Here is a 17243-nt window from a genome sequence, read left to right on the forward strand (position 1 = left end):
GTCTGCACTTGATAAAATCAAAACCTCACATGCACCTCACAAGTTCTCGCGATTCTATGTCACGTTGTGATTTGCAAGGTTTGCAGTAATATGTCAAAGCCCACACATCCTCATGCCCCCTAAAGAGAAGAAGTGAAGAATACTGAGTCAGTAGATGAGTGTCCAACTGACGTCTCAATTATTCCCTGTACTGTAGTGCCGAGTCATCGCTTAGACAAGTTTTTACCAACGGCCAAGATTGCTTTTGGGACAGGGATGCAATATGGTCCAGAGCAATCTATCCTTATGTCAATATGTCAAAGCACCATCATTCCTTTTTTATAATGCAGCTGATTGTTAGCGCATACCCTCTCTGACTGCACTCTATTTGGTTGATAGTACTGGGAGTCTCTCCCAGAAGCTTGTTATCATAGATGATGAATAGCAGACTAGGTAGTACCATACTGAATAACATGAGCTGTAATACATTGGTTTTATTGGGCATTATGCAGTTTCTTTATGCTGGATCTGCAGCTTTAAGCTTGATTTAAGGTCCTCTGCTTCCACATGACAGCCACTCAGGGAAATGCTCATTGTTTTTTTTTTTTGTTTTTTTTATGTGCAACCACAGTCGCTGTGTTTTTAAATAAATTCTTATTAAACAATACATCTCAAGGAGATCTACGAAAAAAGAAGGTACATGAAATAAAAAGATGTGACATGTAATAAAACTGGGCATAATGCAATACAATTACAGACACGTTATTTTAAGCTTAATTTACACTTGGAGAGTATTCATAGTGCAAGTGTAATGCTCTCCTCGTATTTACATGAAATTTCTGCCAGCAAAAATACAGCCCTTGGCTGTCACAGACTAAATACTGCCTTGGTGCGGGCGTACTGCTGGAGGTACTGGAGAAAAACTATATAACGTGTTCCAAGAAGGCTGGTTTGAATGATAGATTTGTGTGGTTATGCCAGATGCCAAGACACCAGAAGTGGTTAGGCTTTTACAACTCTGGAATGTATCACTACACCACCTTACTTTTCTTTCCTGCAATGATCGATACTGGCCAACACAGTGAATCTGCTGTATAATGTTTGTATAATCTCTAAAAATGACTAGACCTATGCTATTTATTTTGTTGAGCTGTGGATTTCTATTATCTAAATGTTTTAATATCAAAAAAATCAACAAGTTTACTCAAGGTAATGGTATATTACATGTCACTTTAACTTCAGGGAGAGAATCTGAGAGAGACAGAGAGAGAGGGAGGAAGTCTGCAAGTCAGACTAAACTTTACATGAGTAAAACTAAAACATGACCTGTAACTGGCATGGCATCTGCTTGTTTAAATTCAGCACTCACCAAAGACTCCAGTTCCTTCTCTTATTTCCCTTGTCTCTGTAACATTACATTCATGAACTGAAGTACATTTTCCCCCCTGCTCCAGTCGGAGGAAAATGTTACAGTACATAAACACTTGACACTGCCGGTAATTTCCACGGATTGCTGCTGCAGTCAGACCATATGTCAATATTTTTAATCCCAGAAGTTAAAAATGAATCTCTCAACTCTCAAGTCATTGGTCAAACATTTTGAATCAAAGAATCTGATGTGACGACGTGTTCATTCCTCTAACTTGGCTTACTCTTTATTTTGTTTTGAAAGAGAGACCCTCAGCGGCAGAATAACATATTCTGTGATTAAATGCCTTGCTTAAGGGTGCATCAGTGGGTTAATAAAAGAACCACTGTTAGTCGTTACCATCGATAACAATCCTACTCCTCACTTTTACAACCCGCCTAGAAGTGAAGTACATATACCACGAGAAACAATATTTAAACATTAATGCTATGGGTGTGAAGCTGATCATTCATACTCCCAGCATCATCACTCCAACACTGTGAACCTTGAAACTTGTCCATATTAAGGGCATTTATCCAACAGTGAATAAGAGTAATTGCTCCTCAATTATAAATTGTGTTTTTAATCATGGAAGACTGGCACTCAGTCCAATCCACTAATTGCTTTATCCCTGAAGGCATCCACTCACACTGAAGTGATGAGCCTGCTGATGAGCACACATTATCTGTACATGGTTATAGATGATTTATAAATACGAAATGTGTTTTGACTCGTGCCCTTTGTGCCTTTGACTTTGTCCGCAGAGCTTACCTTCACATGGATCTTCAACGAGTACCCATCGTTCGTCATCCAGGACACACGGCGATTTGTGTCCCAGAAGACGGGCAACCTGTACATCGCCAAAGTAGAACCTTCTGATGTGGGCAACTACACCTGTGTTGTTAAAAACACAGTCACCAAAAGCAGCGTTCAAGGACCACCGACTCCTCTAGTGCTGCGGGTCGATGGTATGAGAGTTATTACACCAAGTAATATACAGTAGTGGAGGCAGAGTGATTTAGAAGGCTAAATTTGAGGCAGTTCAGCTTTTAAATTGCAGGTGCATTGACTTCAGTTAGATGTAGACTGGCAAGTTAACAGGTTTTTCAGATGTTTCAGAAGTGTTGACCAACTTGTGCCAACAAATTACATCATCTGGAGCTCATTTATATCTCTAACTTGGCCTACATAATGAGAACTTTTAACTGGCAAGTTTCAGTACTGTCAGTCCTGTGTGTTGTATGAATAGAAACTAGAGTGACTGGTTCTGCTGCTCAAAACGTCTTTGGTTAACCAATGTACGCGATTACATTATCAAAGTTTTCTTTGAAGTTGACTTTTATCTGGCTGACTGGTTTGGAAAACCCCCATGGGGGACAGGTGTCGGCCTCATGAAGCAACAAGCAGCTGCATCTAATCATGTTGATTCTTTTCATGTTGACGCAATCAACATGATTAGCAGATGTTTGTGGATATGTAAAGTGCCAATACAGGCCTGGAGTGCATCGTATAGGAAATAGCCATTGGATGCAACATAGTGTTCAAAGAAGAAGAGAAGACAAGCTATATTTTCTTTTATCTGACACAGTCATGACCTAAACTTTATTTTGATTTTTGTTTCTTTGTGACCTTTTCAAGTCGTGAGCTGAAAGAATTCCCTTCGGACTTGCGTGGCATAATCTCTGTATCTCTCTTTGTAACTCCAGGTGTGATGGGCGAATACGAGCCAAAGATCGAAGTGCAGTTCCCTGAAGTCGTCCCTGTTGCTAAGAGCTCAACTGTTCAACTGGAATGTTTTGCACTTGGAAAGTACGTACCACTGTGTATTATACCATAGTCATAACCACCACTGCTATGTTTACCAATTAAAGCTGCATGCCGATGTGTGAAGACCCTGTGCAGTGATCTTGAGAGCAGAACATTTCACATTTTAATGACTCCTTCTTGTGTTAAACACCCAGAATACACGGAGAGGAAAGATTCACCAGTTAAATTTCAGATTAATTAAACACTGGCATGCTTTAACAGTGTTTGCAGGACGCAGTGGTATCATATATGTGTCCATGACTGGGCTAAATCCCCCTATCTACAGGAGCGTTTTTCATTTTGTGGCCTTGCTGTGTGTTATATTTTCACGCCGTTAGCCCCGTGCCAACTATCAGCTGGAGAAGAGTGGATGGAGCCGCTTTTGGCAGGAAGGTGGACATAAATAAAGCCAGCGGAGTTTTAGAGATCCCTTACTTCCAGCAGGAGGATGCGGGGATATATGAATGTGTGGCTGAAAACAGCAGAGGAAGAAACTCGGTGAAAGGAAAGCTGTCTTTCTATGGTGAGTAGGAGGATGGTATTCACTGACTTTGATCTAAAATGTGCCTTACTTCACACCTCTTGTCTTGGGAGCAAAACGTATCTTGTGTCTTCAACCTGTCAGTCATCATCATCCATTTATAGTCCTTTTTACCAAAACTACACATTGATTCATGACCTTAAAGGTTCACTGCCATTGCTGAGCCTGATTTAAACTCTTGCAGAATAAAGGTGCAGCTTTGTTGTGAGTCTAGCAAAAAGTTTAATTTGTTGTCCTGCAATCTGTAGCTTTTATTAGAGCCCATATATAACAGCACCATACAGTGAAACGTGGTAATAAATTAACCTATTACGAGTAGTTCATTTCTGACAAGCTCTTTATTGTGCCAGCGGCTAACACAGGGCTGCAGTGCACAGATTTATACCACCTCTCAGGGAGAGGTGATTTTTCCCTCACCAACACTGGACTTATGGCCCATATTCCGAGAAAGCTTTTAATGGCCCTTGATGAAGGATTTTTATGGTTTCTCTCTCCATTATTTTGCAGTTTTTGCATCGATGATGTCTGCCCATAAGGCCCTGTGGGGATGTGCTTGACTGAAATCATCAAATCCAGATTTTTCTTTCCTGTGAAGGAGGATGCCTTTGATATGATAATACAGTTTTTTTTTTCATGACACCTGTGAGTAAAATGAAATGCTCACAGTACCCGTAGGTAGGCTAAGGATTCTGTTTTACTTTAAAGAGAGGTGCCTGTTCTTAGAGTAGTATAGCATCACAGCACTGGGCCTTGAGGACTCACAGGTCTTAAAAAGATGTAAAATGGTCTCATCATGTTAGGTTCACTGTGTAAGAAAGGTCATCACTGTACAACAACTTGTAGCCATCACTGCCTCTGTACAATGCTGCATGGCCTGTGCACATTTTTCTCTGCCGTAGTTGTGCGGAAGTCGTGTTTCTCCTTGTAAGATTTAAGCCCTGTCTCATCTCAAAGCCTCGCAGACTGGCCGGCCGCCAGGTGATAAAAATCTGTAATCTCATTTTAAACTGGCATAGACAGGAGCTTGTGGGACATCCATCACCTCTATAGAAGAATAGGAGAATCAATAGGCGGATGTGGTGTTTGCGACACCCAGCAAATGCGAGCACAGCAACAATAAGGGCTGGCTTCTCTTTCCGTTTCCCAATTGTCGTTCTGTAGTTCCAGTGAATTTATGAAATTAGATCACGTTATAGCAGTTGACAGCATATGAATGGGAGATCAGATTTGCTTTGTAAAGAAGCCTCTTGCAATATGTCTTATCTCTGATGGTCTATATTGTATTATTGTAAACAGAGTGTTATGTAGTTTTTGTTTCCGTGAAGTGATGTATTTACAATTCAGTTTGCTCGCTTTTTTTCCCTGAATATATTTATCAAGCCATTTCTTCTCAGTGAAAGTGCTCAAGACAACTTGTTTTTTGATAACAAAATATTATCTCAGTTCTCATATGGGTTTGCCAAATGCCACTTTGTAAGCTTTTTAAAAATTACTTGAATGAGTCCTCATACCAAGTAGAATGCACTTCAGTCAATGCATGCTGCACTGCTACTGAAGATAGGGAGCACAAAGAGAAAATAATTAATCAGCATGAAATGCTTTCATTAGGTTTGACACACACTGTTGTCTTTACACTTCCAGACATGGTTTCTGTCATTTAATGTATTTATTTTTTGCCAACTAACTCGACAGGACTACAGTTTCTAAACAACTGTGGAGAGTCAACACATTCACACATAACGCTCAAAACAACTTTATAGCCCAGTGATGGGAGAGTCAGTATTTTGTATTAAAAATGCAGGTGAAAGTTCCTGTGTGAGGGGGAGTGTTTGCTCAGTTTAAAAGATCCTTGACCCCTGAATATACTGCACATACTGTATCAGCTGTACTCTTGTATCTCTGGAGAGAGATAGAATAAAAAAACCATTTCAATTTAGAACATTTAATTGCATTAGTACTATTATTATTAAATTATCAAGGTAATGTGGCAAAGCCAGCAGGCAGACAGCCTCAACTGCCTTGTTCCCCCTGACCCTGGCCGGGTGTCCTGTATTTATGTGGGTGATTCACCACGGCCATTAATCTTTTTTTCACTGTTGCTTTATATAAGGTGCTAGTCATTTATGTGACACCAGGACCACCATCATAAATATAGGAGCATTTTCTCTATGTTTTTCAGATGTGCTGAAATACAAAAAAAAGGAATATAGCCCATGTTATTAGGTGCACTACTAAAAAAGATGGACAACCCTTTTACTTTAGCTTCGCAAGAAATATTATATGGCCAGTAAACCTGATTATTAAGATCTGCATCAGAGGAGCTAATTCAAGCTGGTCAGTAGTTTAACTTGTCACCTTCAACCCCACAGTGAATGATTTCAGCTGCTAATTATAGATCTATCCTCAGGTTAGGCTCATACAGTTGTTTTTATTTATATATTTTTTCAAGTAGAGGTTAGCTTTGGGTTAATTGGAAGTGGATTTATGATTTGTGCCCTTGGATGTCTCTATAATGAACTAATTGACGCTTGGTTGGTTTATTGATTTTTTTTTTTTTTTTTGGAATTTTCTAAAAGTGCTGCGTCCAGTAATGCTCCAGTGTTTCTGTGGTGCTAAAGTGTTCATTTACTATGTGCTATGTGACCTTGCAGCTGCACCTCACTTGACTGAGAAGCCTCAGGATGTTCAGAAGCGCATTGACGACACTCTGGTGTGGGAATGCAAAGCCAGCGCCAAGCCCAAGCCCTCATACCGCTGGCTGAAGAACGGAGAGCCGCTGGACCACATGGAGGTAACAGATTTTTTTCTTAATCCGAGTTTGTTTTCTTTTTTACCTTGTAATCATGAAAACAAGATAACAATTCAAGCATGTCCACCAACCTTTTCATGCCACAGTGTCAAAACTCAAATATTGACTGTATTTCCAAACCAGATAATTAAATGCGAATTATGGTTATGCAAATCACCCGCTGGCTAAGCTCCTGCCCTGACCTTCGTTCCAACTTCACTGCAATATTTTATTTGCTGGCTCTTTTTTGAATTCTTCATCCACATATAACCTCAAAAGACGTTAGTCACCCAGACAAATATACCTATTGTATATTGTGCATTATGGTGAATGAGACGTGTACTTCTGTCGAGAAAGAAGATTAAAAAAAAAACATTAATTTGTGATTTTTCAACTTTAATCAACACCCAGTCTCATGAAGGTGCACGACACTTTCGTGACAACAGTCACATTAAGACTGCTGGAAGCCGCACAGCTCACTCTAACAGGCTTGTATTGAAATGGTTTTGTTATTGTTAGCAGAGAGTCGATATTTTTTTCATTATAAGAGCCCCCAGGCAGTTGAAGTGGTGGAGATAAATGTAATTTAATGTGTAAGATGAAAAACGATAAAATTACACAACAATTTTAGTTATAGGATGCGCTGTTTTTTGGTTTCATTTTGCTCAGAGGCAAATAATAGTTCCATCTCACAGGCTTGTACTTGGCAAGAACATGTCACTTTGAAATGGCTGCGTTTGCTTGCGACTAATTTTGGCATCAAAACTGTGTGTGTGTATGTTTGTCTGCGTGTATGCGCCTGTGTGTGTGTTGGAGGAGGGTGTTTGTATGTGTTTTGCAAAAAAAGCCAAAGTGATGCCATTTTCTGCCTGTCATCAACAAGGGACTCTGTCGACAGTTTAGCGCTAAATCCCTCCTATCTGCTACTCTCAATTTTATCATTAAGTCTCGTCTCTCTTGGGAGGGTGAAAAATGCCTCATCATCCAAAATACATTTCACATTTAGGCAATTTGCTGAGTTTTTTGTTATTGTGCTGTTGGAGTGAGTGCACCTTCTGCCTAAAAAGATGTGCTTCAGTGAATCACACTCACTGATGGTGTTTGGATTGGGTGATGAGCTCCACACTGGACTGTTGCTGTTCGCTGGACATGTCTTTAAATAGGGGCAGGTGAGTTTTCCTGTAACTTGGATTGAGAGCAGAGATAATATCTGAAATCTGGCACATTTTATTTGAGGAGCTGAGTCACAGTGGACTTGTGGAGAAGAAGATTACAGAGTACTGCACTCTAAATAGTTTGCCATTATGACACGGAAGTAGTTATCTACAAATCCTGTACATGCAGCAAGTCAAACTTTAATCCGTGTAAGTAGGCATTATTGTCATGAACATTTCCTCTCTCTGGTATTTGTTAATTCAAAGGTCACTTCCTCCATTTGCATCCCATCCTTAACCACAGGAAGCTCTATCATTCCACCTGTGCATCTCCAGTATTGATTTGTAAATAACATTGTAAAAATTCCTTGGGTGGGTGGCCAAGGTAACATATTCTCTGTACATGTGGCTATATTAATGAGGTGGGGTGTTACCATTTTCAAAATGCCACCGTCAACAGCGGCAACAGTAAATCAATTTCCAAACCCAAAGGTCAGCGATGTAGAGAGAGGAGAGGAAGGAGAGGAAGGCCAAGGGGGCCATTTGTTATTCCTCATTAGAATGGATCATTCCTCCTCTCCCTATTCCGCTCTCTCTCTTTCACTCAATCTCAGCATCTCTAGTGCTCTCTCTCTCTCTTTCTTACACTTGTTTTCAAACCTTTTTATCCTCCCACTTTCCCCTGTCTTTTGCTCTCTCCACCTCATTTTGGGTCCCCTCCAAGTAATTTAAATGGCACAGAGGAGGGCTGTCACTTCAAATGTCACCCCAGTGAAACAAGGGACCCACTCACGGTTGTATTTTTCCACTCCACCACCAGCTCGCCTTTTACTTACATACATGAGTTTGTGTTCTTGAGACATTCCCTCCCTTTTGACCTCCAAGATCAGGGACCTGTCCTCTGAAGAGTTGATATTGTGGTCGCAAAAGCATTCAGTGCAATCATGAAAAAGATCATTACAGGACCGCCAAACAGCAGAGCATCGATGGTTTTGCCTTTTACAGCTCAGTATGAAACAGTGCTGGTATCAGAAGAGTCAAACATAATTAATGACAGTCATGAAGTAGACGAATGCCACTACTTGTCTGTGATGTTAAAGAGATTGCGATGGAGCCGCCACTGAGTCTCAGAGGGTGTTCTGACAGGGCAGTGGGCACACACTCACGTCGTGTGGCACCGACCCATGCACTTACACAGATCTCTTTCATCTCTTTCATCCCCTTGGGACCTTGCACTCTGTAACCCAAAAAGGCCCATCTATCATCTATTCAAAGTCACTATAGCTCTCTCTCTCTCTCTCTCTCTCTCTCTCTCTCTCTCTCTCTCTCTCTCTCTCTCTCTCTCTCTCTCTCTCTCTCTCTCTCTCTCTCTCTCTCTCTCTCTCTCTCCCTCTCTCTCTCTCTCTCTCAGCCCTTTCCCCTTGAACACACATATAAGCAACCAGTCATGGCCAAAAACCAAGGGACTTTTTGTGTTCCACTTTGAAACTGCTGCATCCCACCTCACCCAGGACCCCCTCTGGCGGTGGCTTTCACGCCAGGTCAGCCGTGTGTCCATCGTGTGACTAGGACCTCAGAAAGTGCTCCCTCTGAAGATCCTCAGCAGTGTCGCTGACTGATGTTAAGGGACAGTCCTTGTCTTTTCAAGTGGCAGTGCTGTAATGATTCCAGACGACAGACAGACTGGCGGCAGGACCCTCTAGACTACTTTGTCAGTGACATTAAAAGGTCCAGCTACACTCAATGGGAAAGATCAAGGACAAGAACAATGAGTGCCGCCACACTTAAATTGACACAACTATAAAAAGGGAGCTGAAAGAAGTGCTGAACCTTGAAAAGGTTGAAAGGAGCAGAGGGAAGAGGAGAACTCTGTTCAGGTGTTGTTATTACTATCTCTCTGTGTAGGTGTTTTTCAATATTGCAAGTATTTAGTTTGAAACTGTATTCTTTATCTGCCGCCTAAAACTTGATGATACTTGCAGGTTTGCTAAACAGACAACATGCTGCCGCTTATTACAAACTAATCCCCCAGGGGTTTGATTTCAACCACCACTTGATAATGTCTCGGTGCTATGTTAAGCAGAGGGGGGTTACATCTAGTCACTGCCGTCCTATTAAGACCACAGAAAATTATCAGTGTTTCAATTATCAAGCCCCCTGAGGAGAGAAAAAGTGTGGCTAAAGCTTGAATTGGATCAGGCCATTCATCAGAATGAACACAGTAGGCATCGTGGTACTTAAAACATCCAAATATAGCCTCTAATTACCCACCTCGAAGCGTTTTTAGTCCGGCAATCTTGCATTAACGCCTAGTGTGTGATACAGTTGTGGTGCTAATTGGAATACTTATAAGGTTTCCCTAAAAATATGATACACATCCCTTACATAAAATGAGTCCTGAAACAGAAAACACAACATATCATCCACAAATTTTGTGGTCAACAAAAAAATGTGGATTTCCTATGTGTAATAGTTAAGTTTATATAACCATAATTACCATGAATTAAGTCAAATGCTCCAGCTGCTGCACCAAACAACTTACTGTTTAAAAAGCACCATTAGGAGGATTTACAGTGGGCTTTTATTACTTTATATAACCCATTTTGTTGATCAATAGAAAACAGAAGGAGTAATACTAGAAACTACTAAAATATAATGTATATTAAGCTACACACAAACAGTATGAATAGTAAAGTAAAGAAACAAAATGTCCTAAAATGAACAAAAGTAGTGGTAGAAAGTTTGCTGTTTGCAAAGGACCAGCACCAAAAGTGTTAATCTGTGTGTCACCATGGTAATTGCTGTCATCATCCTTAATGTGTGAAAGTGAATGCTAACAACAGCGTTAAAGGTTGATTAGTTCATTATATTGACAAAAGAATATAATTCATAATTTTCACCTTATAAATTTTTGTTGAACACCAACATCGGAAGTTGTACAAAGCAGAAGTACAATGTAAAACAAAAGAGGGACAAAAGGCATGCACTTAAGGGAAATACAAAGTTGAACTGTTTGATTGGAGGGAATTATACAGTACATATACCTGGCTTGTGGAATGGAAATGCTCATGTATGTCAGAAAACCTTGTATCTCGTATGGTTATGTAATGGTACTGTTATGTAAACAGGTGTTTGTCCTTTTAGGGATTAATGTCAGATTTTCTATCATCCACGGAACTGGGGCTGTAAATCTGAGGACCGTAACTGTTACCTGTTATTATGTGCTTTGGATGAGGAATCGGAGGAATTTATTGGAGAGAGCTTGATTGAGCTTGGATCTTACCTGCACTAATCAATACTTTTATATTTAGAATGGATCAAATGATTACATGGAATGTGAAAGGGGTTACTGTGGTGACAGAGCCAGGGGGGAATTATTACATTATTACCCACTGTACACCCCCACAGTCCCCAGCAGTGGGAGACACACACAGTTAACGACTAGCTGGAGACACAGATATCTTACCCAGGAGGAAGTCACCTGAAACACGACTCAGAGTGAATGCTAATGACGCTTCATGGCTGGCGCATGTACATGACAGGTTTATAGGGAAATAATGTGTCATGATAAATGGGATGTGTGATTTTTTTTTTTCTTTCTTCTCCCAAGTGTTGAAAAAAAATCAATTAATTGTCCAGTTTGTAGGACGTAATGGGATCTAGTGGTGAGGTAGCAGATCGCAACCAACTGAAAAGTCCCTCTTCAGAGCCAGTGTTTGGTTTACCTGTTATCTGCTACTGTAAAAACCTGGTTGTGCAGGCCTGGCTCCCTTTTGTATATATTTCTATACATTGTTTTTGGTAAATTGCTGCATAGTATACCTTAATGTCACTGGAGACATGGACAGGGGACAAAAAAGAGACACAATGTGATGTTGATAACAGTATTTCCATTACACATTTTAACTAGTTAACTAGGGGCAAAGTAATTTCAGGAGTGTACAACAGGCCCGTCACATGTAAGGCCCTGATTGGATGTAACCCTCATGTCTGCTTGGACATGTATTCTGCGTCCCCTGAAGCTTCCCACTGAATGTTCACTTTGTCTAGACCTGTTTAGTGTTTGTTGTCAGATTAGTACAGCAGATTCCAGTTTGATTCCATCTGCATGTGTGTGTCTTCAGCAGGACAGGGTTCAGGCGAACAATGGAGTGCTGACGATCAGCAGCTTGAATCTGGCCGACATCGGCATGTACCAGTGTGTGGCAGAGAACAAGCACGGCCGCATCTTCACCAACGCCGAGCTCCGAGTCATAGGTAAGTTCAAACACACAAGACTTTGTTAGCTTTCACTTAATGTATTCAGTGGAGTTGTTCTCGCGCCAGCTCTTTAATCACTGCTAGATTGGGCGTGATAGACACTTAAATTTGGCAAGATAATTAATGTGCAAAAGCTGCCAAAACAAATACGATACCAGTCAGCCTGGTGGAGGCACTTTGATTAAAGGTCCACATTCAAGGCCGTATCTCCTACACACACTGTCACATTGGCAGAACATTTGCCACACATGTCTTCAGTTTTGCCAGATGGATCACCAAGATAATTTCACCGAAACATTTTTTCCCTAATGCTCATTTGTTATTATTGCTCTTTTTTTCTATTTTCTTTGTATGAACAAAATTTAGCAAGAGGAAGTCTGTACAGCACATCTGAACGATTAATTAGACTTCCTCCTTCTGTTGAAATGTAGACATAAAAAAACTGTGGTTGTTTCTGTTCTTGAACAAACGGAGGAAAAAAACATTCTTGTCGACAGTTCTTTCATGAGTAATTTGCCCCAAAATGCACCATAGTTCTACTCCCATAATGAAGTGACCACATTGGATGCTGGTCAGCCCTCAGTTGAGTGCATTGCTGAGAGAACAGTGTGCACTGAGTATAGCAGTTTACTTTGTTACTTATGTATAATGTTATTTAAGTAAGTAAACAATCTGCTGATTATCTTTCCCACTGCACAGCTGTGTTTAACATGATGACATTTAATCTTGACTAGAGACGTGGTCTAACCAGCTGGCCATATTAACTCATTATTTCTTTCAATGATAATTAGATTTCACCTGTCTATTGATGTGATTTACTGCTAACTATCAAACCTAGGGTTTTTTTTAGTCACTTTGATTGTTTTGATTTACGCCCTCATTGTTCTTATAGTTTACTTTGGCCAGAAAAATGTTTTATATCTCAAGCGTCAAAAAGTAATTACTCCTTGTAAAGGGCAATATAATTATGTAGGACGAACGTAATGCACAGTTTATATAACTGGAACAGTTAGACAGTTAGAACAAGTTGGACTCCAAAGCAATCACTGACACACAGAGACTGCAGAGTTACAAGAAAGGGGAGTCAGACAGGCAGGAAACACGAAAGGCTAAAAGGCTGTAAGTATCTCAGCAGGAGGAGATGTGAATTGAGTCTATATGTGCCTCAATACATATGGTCATGGAAGCTTTTTCATACACTATGTGGCTTACTATTTTAGAAATAAAAACAATAATAAACAATTACATTTCTTTGTAAACTGTATTTCAGGTATTTGATATAAGCAGAAAAAACCCTTTGCTTTATATCCCTTTAAAAGCAGTCACAGCACTTTGCTGTGGCAGTTTGACACAATGACATCAGTTACGTAAATTATTAGGAGTCTGTTGAAGCGCCTCCACATCCTGACGCGGCACTTTGAGATGCTTGTGTTTAGAAACACATACAACTCTGATTGGCAGCTTAACACAATCTACACAGGGTTATTCGGAGCTGCTGAGCCTCTGAGCAGGTTTTAGTGTCTGAAACAGGTCAGTAAGTGTAGTAGTGAAAAGCATTGACACCACAACCAACTTCACACTACACCAGAGTATTAAAAGTCATACTACTAATATGTACCTGCTGTTGATTAAGACCAAAACATGTGCACTTTGCATTTTGCATGGCTATGTTAAAGCATAATCTTTGAACATTATTCCATTTTTAAGAGAACAGTTACTGCAGCAAAAATAGACGGCACATGTTTAGTCTAATATATCTATGGAAGCTGCAGTTAGTGCTGCAGTTAATGATCAGTGATTTTGTCTCTTAGAAAACTGGAAATTGCCCATCATGAGCCCAGGGTGACATCTTGAGCAAAAAATCCAAAATCAGAGATATAACATTTTCAAAACAAGGAAATGCAGCAATACCTGTTATTTAACAGGCCTGAACCAGCAAATGTCTGGTCTTTTCTATTATTAATTATAATACATAATACATAATACATACAGTCAAATTATTGACTACTCCATGATTCGTAGTATGAATCTTTAATTTCAATGTATAGTGTTATACTCTGAGTGCTAAACATCCTTTTTCAAGCCACCATTGTAATATTTCACAGTTGATCTGTAATATCATAATATCATATGGAAACACGTAACTCCAGTTTTCTACTTGATTTATGTGATCCCATTACAGACTAAAGGATCCATTTGAAAGATTATGTGTTGCTACCCCTTTTTAATATATGTGATGATAAATAGATTTTATTGAAAAGATAACTCCTTCAACTCTGGCTTTAAGACACAAGCTCACATAAATCCAAGTGTTCTGAGAGGACAAGTCTGAGAAATTTGTGTTGTGTTGAGGCAATGTTGGCACCTCACATTGAGTGTCAAGAAATAATTGTTATCTGCGAAGTGTGCATGAATACATATGTTTCACTGTGTGTGTTGTTGTGTATGCACGTGCACCAGCGTGCGTTTGCTCAGCCATGTCACTGGCGCCAGGCTGTGTGTTCACTTTGAAGAGCTTTCTGCTGAGTCGGTGCGCATACAAAACAGCTCCAGACGACGGCGCCTTAGTAATTAAGGCCTAAAGGAGCAGCAACAAAGCCTCCCTCTCATTTTACATTCTCTCATTTTTGCTTCAGAGCCCAATGGCTTCATTCTTAATGCATAATGTCCTCCTAAGGAAAATTCATGAAATTGGAAAACCCACCTTCACTCAAATAAAATGTCTTCTTAAAAATGAGGCTCCGTGTCAGCTCTATCTCTGACAATGAGCAGAAAGAAAAGGACGTGAGTACTGACCTACCTAATGGATGGAGCGACCTGTGTGTTTTTAGGATGCTCCTCCGCTCTCATTTCCTGAGTTGCTCTCATCTCTTTCCTCCGACAGTTAATTAAACCTCATCTGTTTTTTTCATCTTCCTCTCCCTCTCTTAAAATACTTCCATCCCTCTCTTTCCTCTCATCAGCTATCGCTCCAGACTTCTCCCAGAACTTGCTTAAGGCCCAGACACTGGCCCGACAAGGTGGCGATGTCCTGATCGAATGCAAGCCCCGGATGTCTCCTCGGGGGATGATTTCTTGGAGGAAGGGGAAGGAAGCCTTGAGAGAGAGCCACAGGTACGTGGTGTCTTTGTGTAAAGCAGTAAGTGCAGTGTGTCTGGGACCATTGTTTAGCTTGTCTGCTTTACTTGAAGAATAGTATTTTCACCAACTTATTTTATTTTTCCCACTTGATATTCATGGTGACAAACTGCTAAGAAGAGAGCCACAGTGTAACACAATACAATTTGAATTGCATAACATGTTCTGCACTCCACCGCTTTCCCCCTGTTATGTACATTTCTTCTGGGAAACCTCTATTGTACTTTGCTCTCCTGGCTGTGCTCAGGGCTGGTTTCTGCTACTGTTTACTTGAGGTAATTGGCCGTTCGTAGACTGCAGCACTTGGATCGATGTACTGATCCATCAGCTCATTAACGGCATGTAAGGCCAAGGCAGACGATGATCCAGGCTGCCATCGAGACATGGAAGAAGCAGGTGAAATCCCCTAAAGGACTGATCAATGGCTGGCCACTGAACCACTCACATTCTTGTGTGATAGCAGTGGTGACACCAAGGGAACGAGCTGGACACCTTGTTTTATTAGAAGTCGGGTTAAGTGCAGATCAATGCAATACCTCTGTGTGCTGGGGAGAAGTAAAAAAGAAAAACAAATGTTAATCAGACAAGAGAAACACATTCTCTCCCTGGAGTCAGTGATTGATCAGGATTCAGGCTGTTTCTTCTCACATGGTAGCTGTGAGGGAGATATGCAGATATGGTGAAAACATTATAACAGTCACGTTATAGGCTTTCGCTTGAAGTAAAGCACACATTATGTTTTCTGTGTTTCAAATGTATTCACTGACACAGGGACGTCTTCATCCTTTGAAAATGTCACGAGGTGATTATGAAATTTTGTAGTTCTAACAAGCTTGAAACATTCAACAAGAGTAAATTGGGAGAAACAAAAACATCCTGATGTGCTATTACACTTTTAATTGCTGTTACCAAAGATAGTGCGATTTGTTTTCCGTTGGAAACTTTCAGGTGTGCTTTCAGAATCGCTCATAAAAAAACTCAGCACGTTCCCAAATCACTCAATGATGCGTTTCCACTCTCTGTTTGATAACATCTTTATTTTGTGCTGAAATGCACCAGCAGGAGGGGAAGCACACCTGCCGGCACATGCGGCGATGTAGCAGGGGTCCAGATTTCTCATTTGATAGGGGATTAATTGTTCAACTGGCTCAGCAGCTTTTCTGCACCCGAAACTCTGGGATAACCGTTCTGACCACAGTGGGAATGCGGCAGGTTTAGTCGTGTCTCACATCCCCCTGTCAGACAGTATGTTGGGTGCGATCTCATCATTAGTGCTGATGCCAGACTGAGACGTCTTGGTTACAGGAGAGAGATGTTTTTATTTGAGGGCGAGTAGCGGAATCAGCAGCGAGATTATGTGTCGCAGACTTCTGCTAAATGTGGCACCCAGCTTGCAGATTTATCATCCTCTTAAGTATTGAGAGGAAAATGCATCCATACGGCAACATGCAATATCAATTGCGCCCATAAAGGCGAAATTCCCCATTTGAGATTTAACGTTACTGCCTGGCCCTGAAGTAGGTGAGCTGCATACAAGATGTTTCGGCTTTGACATTATTGCAGCCTTTCTCGCAAACCTATTCCCCTGTTCCCGGGCTCGTTAGCATTTAGTTTCCTCTCTATCGAAATGAGGCTGCTACCAATGCTATTACAACGGTGGCACAACACTAATCCATCCCACTGGCTCAACTAAAATACCCATAATTCCTTCTAATCTTCCAGGGATAATGTTTTCAAGGATCTGGAGCAGCGGAGAACAAATCAACTAAGAACAAGGCGGGATCTGATTAGTTAATGAAATCATGCACCTATATCAGCTCATATCCCAGGCACGTATAACAGGATAGCCTTATAACAGGGTTGCTGTGCACTTACGCAGGGAGCCATGAGGTTAACGATAAAGTGCTTACCCTAATTTAATTTCACCGTGACCACTGCCAGCAACTGTAAAATGAATATAGGAAATGGCTCTCAGGAATATTACCTTTAGATTGAACCACTGTGTTTAAGATTGTTACGCCAAACGATATATATGATGCCTCGTCATCTAATGTGAATCAATTTATAATCCTGCTACTAGAAGAGCAAGAGCTTTCTGGATACGTTGCCAATACAGACTGCATCGCTGTTGAATGAAGTAAGAAGTACTTGAGAATAACTGTAAGTTCT

At 40.7% G+C, this 17243-nt stretch overlaps 1 protein-coding gene across 2 annotated transcripts in view; it reads left to right on the top strand.

The window, feature by feature from the left end:
- The window catches only part of cntn3a.1 (contactin 3a, tandem duplicate 1), an 81905-nt gene that overhangs the window by 42240 nt on the left and 22422 nt on the right, over positions 1–17243 (top strand). The window contains exons 7-12 of one of the 2 annotated variants that reach the window (XM_037104004.1): positions 2152–2355; positions 3094–3196; positions 3532–3716; positions 6386–6525; positions 11801–11933; positions 14900–15050. In XM_037104004.1, the coding sequence (XP_036959899.1) occupies positions 2152–2355; positions 3094–3196; positions 3532–3716; positions 6386–6525; positions 11801–11933; positions 14900–15050 (916 nt within the window). The remainder of the gene's footprint in view (positions 1–2151; positions 2356–3093; positions 3197–3531; positions 3717–6385; positions 6526–11800; positions 11934–14899; positions 15051–17243) is intronic. The other variant, XM_037104005.1, reaches the window with a different exon arrangement.

This window comes from Acanthopagrus latus, chromosome 7 (assembly GCF_904848185.1).
Source record: "Acanthopagrus latus isolate v.2019 chromosome 7, fAcaLat1.1, whole genome shotgun sequence".
Lineage (NCBI taxonomy): Eukaryota > Metazoa > Chordata > Actinopteri > Spariformes > Sparidae > Acanthopagrus > Acanthopagrus latus.